A 13,844-nucleotide genomic window follows, 5' to 3' on the forward strand; every position below is an offset into this window, starting at 1 on the left:
TGACTTATTCTTGTTAGAGACAGATAGACAAACTGACGGACACATAGACTTTCTGTAAATAGGTTTCTTTCAAAATTATGTATAGTGATCTACGAAACTTCATTCGTCTAGCTTAAAGAAATTTTGTATTATCGTGTTTACAGACTGGCAGACAATCATAATTAAAAAAAATTGTGGTGGTTTTTTTTTTTGTGTGTGTGGGGGGGGGGGGATCGGGAGGTTTGAAACATGGAGATTCGTTAAAATGTCGACGTTGAATCTTTTGACAGTTATAATACAATCTCTTTGTATATTTCATATACGGAAAATAAAAACAATAAATATTTTTTAAGACTCACTAGGAATCAGAATAAGTTACACTCTATAGCAAAAATTCCACATTTACAAAGCATTTTTTATAGTTACATTGAACTATTGTTACTGTTGTACAAAAGTTGTTTTTTTTTTTTTCCCACTGAAAACAAACAAGAAAAACTGATTTTTTAAAAACTTCACGTGTGTAAGAAATACAGGAAAAACAAATAAATTAATTTGAATTGATCTTTTAAATTAAATCTAATTAATTAAAAAGTTAACCACAACAAACAAAAATATAGTAAAATAAATATTTTATTAATCAAATATCAAACCATTCAAGATTAATTAAAAGAAACAAAATTTTAAATTTAGCAGATTTCATAATATGCACCGCAGTTCATGCTTTCTTTAGAATTGAAGAGAACAAATTATGTCAAACACAATGCATTTAAGTAAGCACGTACTACAAACAGGTGTATAAACATAGAAGTTTAGAAGAAAGATTTTGGAGTTGGTAAGGAAAGATATGACATTAAAAAACACATTTTCTTTACTTTGTGCAATGTTTACCTTCTTCAAAGTATATATTCTTCTCCGTGAACTTCACCATAAAAAGTTTTATATATATGGCCCGTATTATATAAAATGAAATTAAATGTTCATCTTATAAATATGAAATCTTATTAAATTCCACTTTAACAAACTGCCGCTTGACGAATTTCTAATGGTAATAAGTGGTTTTAAAAGATTGTCATTTTATGTTTCTTTCCTTAATTAATGACAATACTTTAGAAACTACAACTAAAACATAATAAGTAAATGTAACCTTTAAAAGTATTAAAAAAATTATGCAACGTTTTGAAACATTGCTAAATTAAGAACGCAGGATTAAGTATTTATATGCTCCCTTTCGTCTAGTGAACGTTCTATTTTCAGAATCAGTGCACGTGTTTGCATGTCACGTGACTAGCTGTCTGCTGCAAGCAGTGCAGTTGATCGATATATAAGCGCTGTTGCGTCGAGCGCATCTTATTAGAAATTCCAGAAACTGCTCCACATTTAGAATGTTGTAAAGAATAAAATTTTAATATTTTTAATTCGAAAAAAGTGCAGGGATCTGCAATCTTTTCATTACTGTAAAGCTAAGCATCAGTAAATCTGGGAAAACTCTCTCTGCTTTTACGCCGGTAAGTTATTGACATTTCTCATCCAGCTGCTCTCGTTTTTTTTTTAATACTCGAATGTATTGCACTTGAATTTCCTTTGTTTATAATAAGTCTTACCTTGTTCTAGTTTCTGTTTCCTCGTAATTTCTAGGCATTCATCGTGCATTAAATTGAAAATTCTTTAGCTATACTGAAGATTTATATATCAAACGACAACTGACTGTTATGTTTGTATATTTTTATTTATTTATTTAGTTCATCCTGTAATTTGTTAACGTCATCTTAGTTAATGCGTATTTGAAAAAAAAAAAAAAAAAAAAAAATGTACTTCAAAAATTATATCTTAATGCATAAACATTCGCGAATGTATATTAAATTTTCTTAATGCTAAATTTAAAAAGTGACTTCTGGAAAATATCGATTTTTCCAGAAGTCAATTGCTCATATTCCAAGAGAATTAATTCTTTTGAAGGAGCTAAGAATTTAAAAAATTCTCTATGACATTAATGACAATAATGTCAATGACAATAACTTTTGTAAATGATAATCTCTGTTTTATAGTATATAACTAAAAGCATTATTCCAGCTCATTTTAGACATTTTTTTTGTAATTTGATAATTGGAGGAATGAATTAACTGCAGTTAATATTGGATACAAAATTTATTCCATGTCTTATGTATGTAATGGAATATTTATTTTTAAATGCATAAAGCATATTGAAATAAAACACTGGAAAAATGTGTGAAATCTCCATTAAAAAGCTTGTTTAGAAAAATAAGAAATGCTGTTCACTTTATATAATATAAGAAAATAATTGTATCATCCTAATTATGAATTTATATTGATATGCATTTTAACTTATATTTCTGCTGAAAAATTTATGATTAGATACTTTTCCTTTGGTAAATATGACAATTTTATGATGGTTTTGATTTGATAATTTTTTTATTATGAAAATAATATCTTGGCTTGAAAAATATTTTGCAATAATGACATAAATTATGTCGGATACTTTGACTAAAAATCTTAAGTGCAAGACAAATTGTTAAATTATTTCTTAAAATATGAAAAAGAAAACAAAACTTAATATACTTTTATAATGATTTATAAACTTTAATCTAGACAAATATAAAACAAGCAAGACAGAAGACATTATGAAACTTGAAGTTATAATTGTCATAGTTTGGCAAGTATGAGTGCCTTGCATGTTACAAATTTGATCATGTAGCATATGTTTGCATTTGAACATTCTCAAGAAGAATTCTTTAGCTGACTAACCCATTTTTTTTTAACAGCATGTTTTCTGTTTAGCAAGACAAATGCATAATCTGGTACTGAAATTGTATATTATTATTTTCTGTGTTATTTAGTTTTACTAAAAATACTTTTTTGCCGAAAGTTATGTAAAATATATAACTTTCAAATGGGTATCATGTGTAGTTGCTTAGTCTTATGACATGAATTTAATTACTGCATTTGAGGTTCATGGTTTCACATTCTGATTTTGCTCAAGATCTATCGTGTTGTGCAACTGATACATATTAAATCTATTGTGAATAAAATATCTGGATGTTATAATTTGAGAGTAGGTCATCTGATTATAGTTCAATATCGATTGCAATTTTCATCCAGAAAGTATTCTTCTATATTTATTTTTACAAAAGGCTAAGTTAAATTAAAGCTATTTAGAAAGAATATAAATATCAAATATTCAAAAGGAAATAGATAAAGAATATAAAATACTAAACCAAAAATTAATTTTAAACTAAGACAATTTTTAAAAGTTTAAATTGATTGTAAAGAAAAAAAAAATGAAATCTGAAAGTAAGTTTGTGCTGTGAAGACAAAATAGCATTTACACTTTTGTCTTTCTCCAAGCATAAAACAATTATTTAATCTTCTATAATTATATTATTCATTATTTTATTAAATTAGGAATCATTATCAAAATATTATGTAGAATCATACTAAAGAAATTTGTTCATTGAACTGAGACATCCTTAATATTTCCTATTTTATCTCTTTAAAATTACTGCCTATTGTATGTTACTTTTATCTTGAGATTTCATTTGTAAAACAATAATAAATAGTTCTTAGTAAAAGGTATCATTATCTAGATTATTAGGTAGCAGAAGGTAATTTATTAGAATATAATCACTGAAGTTGCATGATAATTGTAAATAGCAAATTACATTGTAAATATTAAAATGAGTAGTGTTATTTAAATATAATTTTAGATTCTTAAGATTTTTCATTTAAGGAAAAGCTTATTAATTCTTAAGTTTTCATGACCTCCTGCCCAATTTTTGTTATATTAATTCTGGCTGTAATAATAATCATAAGTTTAATTTATTGACAAAAAAATGAAAATTGCATAGTAAGATCTTGTGTATTTCTTAGTGTCTTACATTAATAGAAATTTCCTTCTTTCTTTAGTTTCAACATGGCTGTCGATTCACAAGTTTTTAAGGACCCTGTTGTTACTTTTGGTGTCCTAACTGATGTTCAGTATGCTGATCATGATGACCAGATTGCAGCTTATGACCCATCAAAAACCCGTTTTTACAGAGGATCTCTTGGCCAGGTTGATGTTGCTTTTAAGTTTTGGGAAAGACCAGGATCGAAAGTTAAGTTTGTCTTGCAGTTGGGAGACATCATTGATGGTTTGAATCGTTTTAATGGTGGCTCCCATTCTAGCTTAAGACTAACTTTATCTCATTTTGAAAAGCATACTTCCATTCCCACATTTCACACTGTTGGTAATCACGAACTTTATAATTTTGATAGAAAAGAATTGGCTTCTTTGTTCTACGAGTCCGTCATGAAAATTAATATTCCACAAGAAATATTTTCACCTTTTAAACTTGTAAAAGATAACAGTTCCAACTCTACTCCAGTTTTATATTATAAATTTTCGCCTGTCCCCGAGTTAAAATGCATTTCATTAGATTGTTTTGATATCAGTGTACTAGGTTACAACTCTCAGCATCCAAATTATATAGCAGCGACTAAAGTATTGTATTCAAAACATGGCCATGAGATCTTTGATGATTGGGATTGTGATGGCCCCTTGACTGGACTTGATGTTCGATTTCAGCAGATGAATGGAGCTGTGGGTCAGGAACAGTTGGCATGGCTTGATCAAGAACTGAAAGAATCGGATGAACTTGGACAAAAAGTTATTGTATTTGGTAAGATTCTGTTAAATATCAAATTGCCTATATTTAGCATATTTTATATATATTAAATATTTACAAAATTTATTTTTTCCAATATTTTTTTTTATGTTTCCAAGTCTGCTTAATTGAAGTTTATTTTAATAATATTAGTGTGCAATGTATACAACATTTGCAGTCTAAAGATTGAGGATTTAAATATCAAGATAAGTTAGATAAGGTTGACGACTTTTTTTCTTAACTTGTGTATGAAATATATAAAAAGGAAGTATTGTAATTGTAAAAAAAAAAAAAAAAGAATTTGAGGTTTGAAAATCTCTATTTCTCCGACTTTCTTAAGTCTAGGAAAAATGCATTTTTGAAATTATGTGTGTCTGTGAACATAACTCAAATGCTTTGATCTAGATGAATAAAATTTGGTATGTTGTCTCTATGCTAAATTAATAGATGAGGAAATCTTGAATGAAATCAATACACATAAAATATGTTTGTCTATCTAAATACAAGTGAATATAAATACAAAACATAAAGATCTAAATGGATGAAATTCAATACATAATTTTAGTATCTAAATTATAGATCTGTATTAAATTTTCATTTAAATCCCTCAACAATATGATTGTCTATTAGTTTATATTTTGTTATATATCCTATGTCAATTATTTTAGTTTATATTTTTATGAAACTTCTGATATAAAGTGTTCTACACATAATAATTGTGGTTACTTTTCTATTTGCTATATTTAAAGCACAGTTTGACCTCGTATTCCCGTAGAAAAGTTACATTTTTTGTTAACATGTGTAGTTATTGACAATCTTGATAGGGCCACAGAGAAAAGTATATAATAAAATTGTAATAATTTCATTTTTTTTTTTTTTTTTTGAAAATTGATTTTAAATACATATTTGTAGGTCACGTTAGTTTGCATCCTGACAGTTCAGATTGGAGTTGCCTTTTGTGGAATTATGAGGAAGTGATGCAAATCTTTCATCTCCACAAGTGTGTTATAGCCTATTTTAGTGGCCATACACACAAAAGTGGATATGCTTTGGATTCCCATGGCATCAGTTACATAGCTTTTTCCGGGATTTTGGAAACTCCTCCAGATACTTCTGCATTTGCAACAGTCTCCTACTATCAAGATAGGTTAGAAGTTCATGGGCATGGAATGGAACGTAGTTATAATATCCCACTTCAAGGCCTGAAAGATGTGGTTAATGATGACGGTGATGCTGCTGTTGATAATGAAGCAGATCCTCCTCCTCCTACAACTGTGAAAGTTGAAGTATGAAGAAATTTTAAAGGTAAATAATTTTTCATATGTTCCAAGTAAGTGAAACAGTTTTCTTATACAGAGTTTTATAAATTCATCAAGTTATTTAAGAAAGTTTTCTATGAAATCAAAGGCAAACCTGAATTTAAATTGGCAAAACAAAAATACTCTGGTCAATTGTTTTAATGCGCTTAAAATAAATATTAGATCAAATGATCATATTGAAGGAAATTTAAATACACATAATGCTGAGGTAGAAGTTCTATTTTTATCTATTTATTTGCAGTTTATAAATACGTAGAATTACGCAATGAGCATTAAAACTGGAGCCAAAGACTACAGTTGGTTATTTGTTGCTATATAATTTTTGTCCCCTTCATATACAGGATGTGCAAGATGACTACCTTGATTTAAAATGCTTATAATTTTATTACATATCAAATATTTTTATTGGAAGATGCGCACAAAATTTGACGAGTGTTATTCAAGACACTCAATATTTGTTTTGCAAAAACTGTGTTATTGGATGTTTTATCTGCATCCTACTACTTTTTTTATTCATCTCATTTTAATACAAACCAGGATATGAAAATTTTTCTTGAGACCTTATAATTAGTTCTGTAGCAAGTTTGAACTCTGATATATTGAAGGATTTGCTTCTGTGAATCGTATGGCATATTATTTTTATTAAAAAAAAAATTCAAACTAAGAACCTGCATATTAATTCCTCGTGATAGGAAAATTTGACATTACAGAAACTTTGGAAGAGAAATTATTGATGAAATACTTATTTGTTGAAGAAAATCAAAATTTATGCATTTAACTGAATCTGGATTTAGGCTTGTTTTGTATTTATAAGCCAAAGTGTTTTTCTTATTACCCAAATTAAAAAAAAAAGAAAGTAAAAGTTGGACGGAAGAATTAAAAATTGCTGCTATTACCTTTCCAATCATTTCATTTGTATAATAGTTTTTAAAGGATTGAAAAATGAAACAGAAAATAAAATGATTTACAAAGGAAAAAAAAAAGTTTTTTGTATTTTGACATAACAATAAAAAAATTTTTCCCCAAAATATATGGATACAGATTATATGTAGGATGACGTAAAATGAATATATATTTCTTTGTCTTCCATCTTATTGTTAAAACATTGTCTTTATAAACATATGCTTATCAAAAAGCTAAGGAAGATTGTTGTCTTTGTGAAAAGTTTAAGAGATCTTGTTAAAATATTTTTCATTTTTAAAACCTTTCTCTGTCAATAAATAAATAAAATAAAATGCAGTTATATTAGAGGCTGTGTGATTTCTTTGAGATATAAAATCTTTACATTTCAAGTTTCCCGAAAAAGGAAAGGAAAATATATATGTATAATATTATAGTTGTTATGGATGAAAGAATATAAACCATGATTCCAGTTTTATAAATGAATATGCAATAGATATTGTCATGGAATTTCAAACATTATTACTAAGAATATAGGTTGAATTCTGTTACAAAATTTGATTTCTTTGATGAGCTATTTATGTGTAATTGTTTTTATACTCTGTTGCTGCAGTTGCATACCTAGCAGTTTAATAGCTAAAAGAGAATTTATAAACAAGACTTCATAATTTTTATGTAGCACTTTATATAGCTGATTATAATCTTTCAAACACTGGTTATTCTGATAAATATGATAATGAAGCAAAGGAAAAAAAAAGTAAGTAGGCCAAAGGGATGTCCTGTGATTCCTGTTCTAGTTCTAGATTAGTTTCTAATGGAATGTGAATCTTGGTAATGACTGAAAATGCATACTGTCAGTAAAAAGAAAATCATCTTTGGAAGATATTTTTTAAAAGAAGCTGAACTTATTGAAACAATGATACTGTATAAAATACATTCTGTTCTCTATGATATGCCAATGAAAAGGAATCCTCGCTAAAAGTTAAAAATTAATCTTGGTGGGAGATTTTGGATAAAAGTACTAATCATTTCACACATTGTTCAAGAAAAACTAAAATCCTTTCAAGCAATAAAAGTTTTCTCCAGCCAGTTTCAAACTTTTTTTAAATACCAAATTTTTAAAGAACTGTCTAAAGAAGAATCTTGAAGGAAGATTTGTTTTCTAGACACATAAATGTTATTTTAAGTATGATTCAAGAAGATATTTGGATATTTAGAAGAAGAAGCTGTTAATAATGCAAGTAAAAGTTTTTTTTACTATATTTTTTTTCCCTGGCTAGCTATTATATATTGTTTAAGGTAATAATGCAACTGAAACTTATTCAAGTAAGTAAAATACATTACATGTTAATAGTTTTTAAGGTATCTGTAGTACTTCTAAATTTATTACAAATATGAATGCCAAATTAATTGATTATTTAGGTATCATTAGAATAAATGACAGTTGTATAATGCTTTTCAATAGTATATATATGCCTATCTTAACATGTGGTAACAAAGCTCCTAAAATGAGAAGCTCTGCAAATGCTGAATTTGAAATCCTATTTGTTGTGGAGCATTTCTGTTTTTCATCTGCTGGCAGATGTTCAAGTTTTGTTCACATCAATTGAAGATTGATTTGCTTTTTATGTCTTATTGCTGATTTAATTTTAAGATATCTAAAAAGGAAAAGGATATCTGTACTCTTGTTAAAAAAAGGGAAAAATAACTTATAATTTTTTGACACTTATTATCTAAAATAAACAATGCTTTTAGTTTTTTTAATGTAAATTTCTATAATGAAAAAAAAAATTGATAATTAACTGCATTGCATTGTTTTTAACTTGATTCTCATCTACCAATTATTTACTTTCCATAAAGCAAAAATCAATGAAGCTACTGGTTAATTAAATTTTTTTTATATCTTTGCTAGTAAAGGAAAAGAAATGTTAGAAAGTAATTTTGATTCTAAGTGATTATTTTTAAGAGAAATCTTGTTTGTGTAATGTGGCTATACAGTTCCTTTTAATTAAAAGGCGAAATATAATACAGTTTTAACTGCAAAAGAAGGTAACAAACTTAGCTTATGTAGAGTATAGTTTCTAGTTTGATTGAACTGATGTTAAAATTATAGAACTTGTATTGGATGATATCTGCTCATTGTTAAAATGGTTAATTTGAACTTTTAAATATGGACTATAGCATTGGTTTTCAAAAATTAGTAAACTTTAATGGTATATATTTAAGACAATAACTTAAAGTACAACTGAGATAACCTCGCTCGGATTCTGCTTTTCTTTTATTAAGTGCAACTGAAAAAAATTCGGAAAAGGTGGATTGAAAATAGCATCATAATTATTTGTTGTGACAATTCCACATGCCAGTGTTGATTTCTAGTCTCTTTCTTAAAGAACATTAGTATTCTGGAGTTATTTAATCATATTGATTAATATTTAGAAGTCATTCTGTTCTTTTAACCCTCTGATTTGTAATTCTTAGACCTGGATCTGTAAAACTATAAGATCCTAAAACAAGGAACTTTTTTCCCCCCTTAACTTTATCCATCAATAAATCTATAATTATTTTGTTCAGTAAAAATTTAGAGACAAATTTTTTAGAATATTAGGAATGATGGATAAATGATATTTTTTTGCGAAATAACTTTTTCACTTAATTTTAATAGCTATCAAAATGAAGAATATTGAGATATTACTTTGCCAATGTGTGCCACTACAAATCTAGTTTTCAATTGGGGGGATGCAGATATTGAAGTCAGAGGGTTGATTGATAAGGAAATGTTTCTAAAGTTTTTCTGTTCTTTAGAAATGTTTTCTTCCTGTTGATATAAACTTGTATTTTATTGAAATATTCTGTTTCAGATATTTGCGCTTGGCTTCCTTTTTCTCGGCTGGAGGCCTGGGAGATCTCAATCTGTCTTCGGTTTAAATCTTAATATTCTTTTCTTGGTGGGACTGCTTTTGTAAACTGAAATAAACTAGGTTTGAACTGCGTTTTTAACTATGTTAAACGTTTATAATTTAAAAATTTAATTGATAAACAGATAACAGGTTCAATATTATAATTACTGTCCTTCGACTTTTGCTTTTTAAGAGATGATTTTTTAACTATTTACAAACCAAAAATAATGAAAACTGAATAAATATTAAAGCTCATTAATTCGCATTGTATCTGAAAAAGCAGATGGTAAATATGTAAGTTGATTACTACAAATTATTAACAACTTGAAAATACAAATTGTCATAAATATAGAACTTTAATAAGTATTGTAGATAATTTTAACTATGTTCTGTATTTACTCTCATTACTTTTATTTATTTGTCATTTCTTTGAGTTATTTTCAAGATGTTAATAACTGTGGTATTTACCTTTTCTAAATTAATAAATAATGGAATAAATAATTCTTCAGTTTAAACAGGACTTTAAAAAAATGCATCTTTTTCTTTTTTTTTCTTGTTCCTCCTTTAACCTTTTAAGACAGATTTGGAACAATTGCATAATGTTTTGGTATATATATTTCCCTTTAGAATGAAAAAAATTAAGGTAGTTTTAATTTGTACAATTTATAATTCATCATTTAATTAAAATAAAAGTAGCAATTCTAGCTGTATTTTACTGCTGCAAACTGCTTGAAATATTTAAAAGCAGTTGGTCTTCCTGTGATATATTTTAATTTAGGTTAATAGTTCTATAGACAGGGTTCGTACTAAAATTTGAGTTTTATGAAAATAAAGTTTTTTAAAAATTTATTAATTCTTTGCTAAAAGATAATTTAAAATTTCATTTTAAATTGAAATATTTAAAACCTCCTAAAAACATTTTGATAGTCACACAACATGTTTCTTTTTTAATATAGTAAGATTAGTTTTTAAATAAAATAATAATAAATGCAAAGGATTTTCCTTCCTGGTAAAATAAATTTGTATTCTGAAAGCTTAAAGAATTCCAGTGGCTCAGATTATTAAATTCTCTGAGCTTTTTTACAGCCAGTCACTTCTAAGCCGTATAAAGAGACATTCTCTGATCTGAAGAAATTTTTTTTTTCCAGAAATAATTTCTAAGTTGATATTATCACAACTAGCTTTAAATTAATATTTTCAGCTCTCAATTTCGAAAGGTAACAGGAATAATAAATTGTACATGATAACATTATTAACTTACAAATTAATCTTATAAATATTCAAATAAGGTAGAATGTGAAGTTTTTGTTAGATTAATAATCTTTAATGTCCAAAATGAAGCTTGACTCCAAATCAAACTATAGAATTTCCTTTTTTGCAAGCACTTTATTATAATTTTTTCCATTTTATATTAAATAAATAGTATGATTGGATATAATACAAATTTAGAACTTTTTTTGATAAAAAAAAAAGACTAAAAATTGACGCCATATCAGGATGTATGAACCCTGTAAAACAGTAAATCCTATGGAAAGATATGAAATTTTTCCGATTTTCTTTTTTTGACATTCCGTAAATATATATGGGAGCCTATATTTTTTCAAAGTTGTGAATAAATGTTAACTCATTTAGTTCTTGTATATTTTTGATATTTTAATGGGAAAGCTGTTAGTAATTTAAATTGTTAACTCTATGAATCACTTTGTTTTCTTTTTCATTATCTGCATTTATTCTTTAGCATATAAGACATTTATTACTTTGTGTTAAAGATAGAACCAATTTTAATAAATGTTTGTTCTTTAATCATGATTGTATAAATATTCAATTCATAGTTAAATGTTATATGTGTTGTTCTGTGAAAAATAAACTATTGTGAAAAGTGGAATTGCTTAATTTATTTCGTTTGAACTATTATTTCCAATTTCAGAATTTATTGAAAGACAAATTATGTAATATCTACATAGTAGGAACTATTAAATAATTTGGTACTAAATTATTAAAGATTTTGTTTCTAGTAATCTCATATATCACAAATGCATGTGATTACTTATTGGAATATATTTGACATATTTTAAAAAATACAGTTTTAGGTTTATTACATAAAAAAAAGATATATTTTAATTTTTATTAATAATTAAACTAGTACACTTCAATTGCTTTGATATATAATTTTTAAGAATTTTTCATACAGTTTTTATCGGTGTTTTCATTCTGTCTTAAGGGAAGAAGAGAGAAAAAAAAAAAAAAAAAAAGGCTTTTATTAGTGAAGATAGGTACTGTTGTATAGAAACGGCCAATTTTTTAGTCATATTTGGGGCCTAAGGTTCCAAGTTAGAAATCTTATTTTATCGAACAAGAGCAATGTGAGTAGGCTAGTAATATGTTGAGTCTATTCTTGTCAAATGCCTTCTCGTTGGTGAATATGAAATGAAGACAGACAACATTTACGAAACGATTGAAATTGAAGATAATCATCTTATGTTTAAAATAATGCATATTGTCTCCTAGAATTAGAGACATAGTAAATTTGTTGACTGAAAACCATAATTCTGCGGTTCCTTCATAATGGATTAATTGGGAAAATCTGCATTTTTTAAAAATCCTTCTTCACCCTGTCTCTGTGGTTGGGGGATTTTTTTTCTTCATTAATAGGTGTATAATTTTTTTTTTTTTGATTCCACAATTTTTACATGTTTGATAACTCTGATCAAATAATTTTGTTATGAATATTACTAAGGTACGAGTGTATTTTCAACATTTATGAAAAATCGGACTAAAAAAATTATTAAAACCACTGGGTTTGAGTGGAATTTAAACTGTCTAGTTAAATTCATTTTCTGTTTGACAGATATAGATGATTTGTTGTGAGGATGCAAGATTTCTTATAATCTAGCGAAACTTCGCAAGCTCTACTCCGTTGTCTAAAACAATGGAATACTTGGAAATATCAAACATTGTTTTTAAATAAACTTTGATTGGCGTGCTTACAAGAAGAATTCATTTTCATTATTTTCTGTTGATTTTTTTTAATCTTTCGTAATAATTATAATCTTGAAATCAATTTTTTCCCCTTCTCAAATAAAATGCTAGATGGCGCTATTCGCTAAGAGCCGAAATTTAATTTATGAATCTATTAAGAAAGGTATGAAAATATTGAAATATACTTGGAAAGCACCTTCGGAAGCAAGTGAAAAATCGTTACAAAATTCCATTTTTACAAATGTGAAAAGAAAAAGTTAAAGTTTGTTTTAAAAAATCTCCCTGTACAAAGCAGTGAACAATTATTTTAAATACAGGTTAGGAGTTTTTTTATATAGATAAAAGAATCCTTATTTTGTGATATGGTTTTGTAATGTTATAAATAGAAAAACTAAAAACGGTAAGTTTTGAAATTCATTGCTTGGATGCCGAGTAGGGTGCGTTTGTATTTCACAATTTTTTTAATGCAAAACTAATGTTGGGGAAAAAAAAAAAAAAAGAAAAAAAAACACCTTCGGATAAATCACTTATTGAAAAAATTTAATACGATCATGAAATTGCATTCGTTGGTTTATTAAAAAGTAAGTTTATTTTCTATTTTTCCATAATTAATTTATGAAAAAAAAATGGAGTCTGAAATTCATTTAAAATTCTCTGTCAGGTCGTGATGCTGTGACAGAAGAAAACTTTAATTAGAGTTAATTGATTAACTTAATTATAAGTGTGTAAAGTATAGAAGTAGTATACTATTGTAGAGAATACCCAAGTGCATAAAATTCCATCTTTACAATCATAAAAGTAGTTAAAAAATAAAAAAAAAATGTATAGAACTCTATTTTTTTTAACTTCGTATATATCTTATAAATGTCATAATTTTGTCCTAGTAATATAGTTGAACGTTTTCTTTTGATATCTTATAAAAATAGACAACATTTCAATTGTCACTGACATTTTTCTTTTCTTTTCTATGTCATAAAAAAAAAAAGGGTACGTGCAGTGTAGTTAAAAGAAATACATAAGAGTATTCCACCTCCCCCCCCCAAGAGAATTGGCAAGGCAAATGGCTAATAACCTAATCATGATCAAACAACAATACACCGTCATAACAT

The 13,844-nt window shown here is 26.8% G+C and overlaps 1 protein-coding gene across 3 annotated transcripts; it reads left to right on the top strand.

Annotated features, from left to right (window-relative positions):
• Positions 1-1,274: 1,274 nt before the first annotated feature.
• Positions 1,275-11,632, top strand: LOC129968663 (manganese-dependent ADP-ribose/CDP-alcohol diphosphatase-like). Of its 3 annotated transcripts, XM_056082784.1 has the most exons (4): positions 1,275-1,484; positions 3,901-4,655; positions 5,553-5,945; positions 9,718-11,628. In XM_056082784.1, the coding sequence occupies exons 2-3, from the start codon at positions 3,908-3,910 to the stop codon at positions 5,930-5,932; spliced, it is 1,128 nt and encodes a 375-aa protein (XP_055938759.1). In that variant the 5' UTR covers positions 1,275-1,484; positions 3,901-3,907; the 3' UTR covers positions 5,933-5,945; positions 9,718-11,628. The 3 variants fall into 3 exon arrangements, with proteins under 3 accessions (XP_055938759.1, XP_055938758.1, XP_055938761.1); XM_056082783.1 differs by having other exon boundaries at positions 5,553-11,632; XM_056082786.1 differs by lacking the exon at positions 1,275-1,484 and adding an exon at positions 1,589-1,690 and having other exon boundaries at positions 5,553-11,632.
• The last annotated feature ends 2,212 nt before the right edge of the window (positions 11,633-13,844 follow it).

Source organism: Argiope bruennichi, chromosome 5, assembly GCF_947563725.1.
Source record: "Argiope bruennichi chromosome 5, qqArgBrue1.1, whole genome shotgun sequence".
Lineage (NCBI taxonomy): Eukaryota > Metazoa > Arthropoda > Arachnida > Araneae > Araneidae > Argiope > Argiope bruennichi.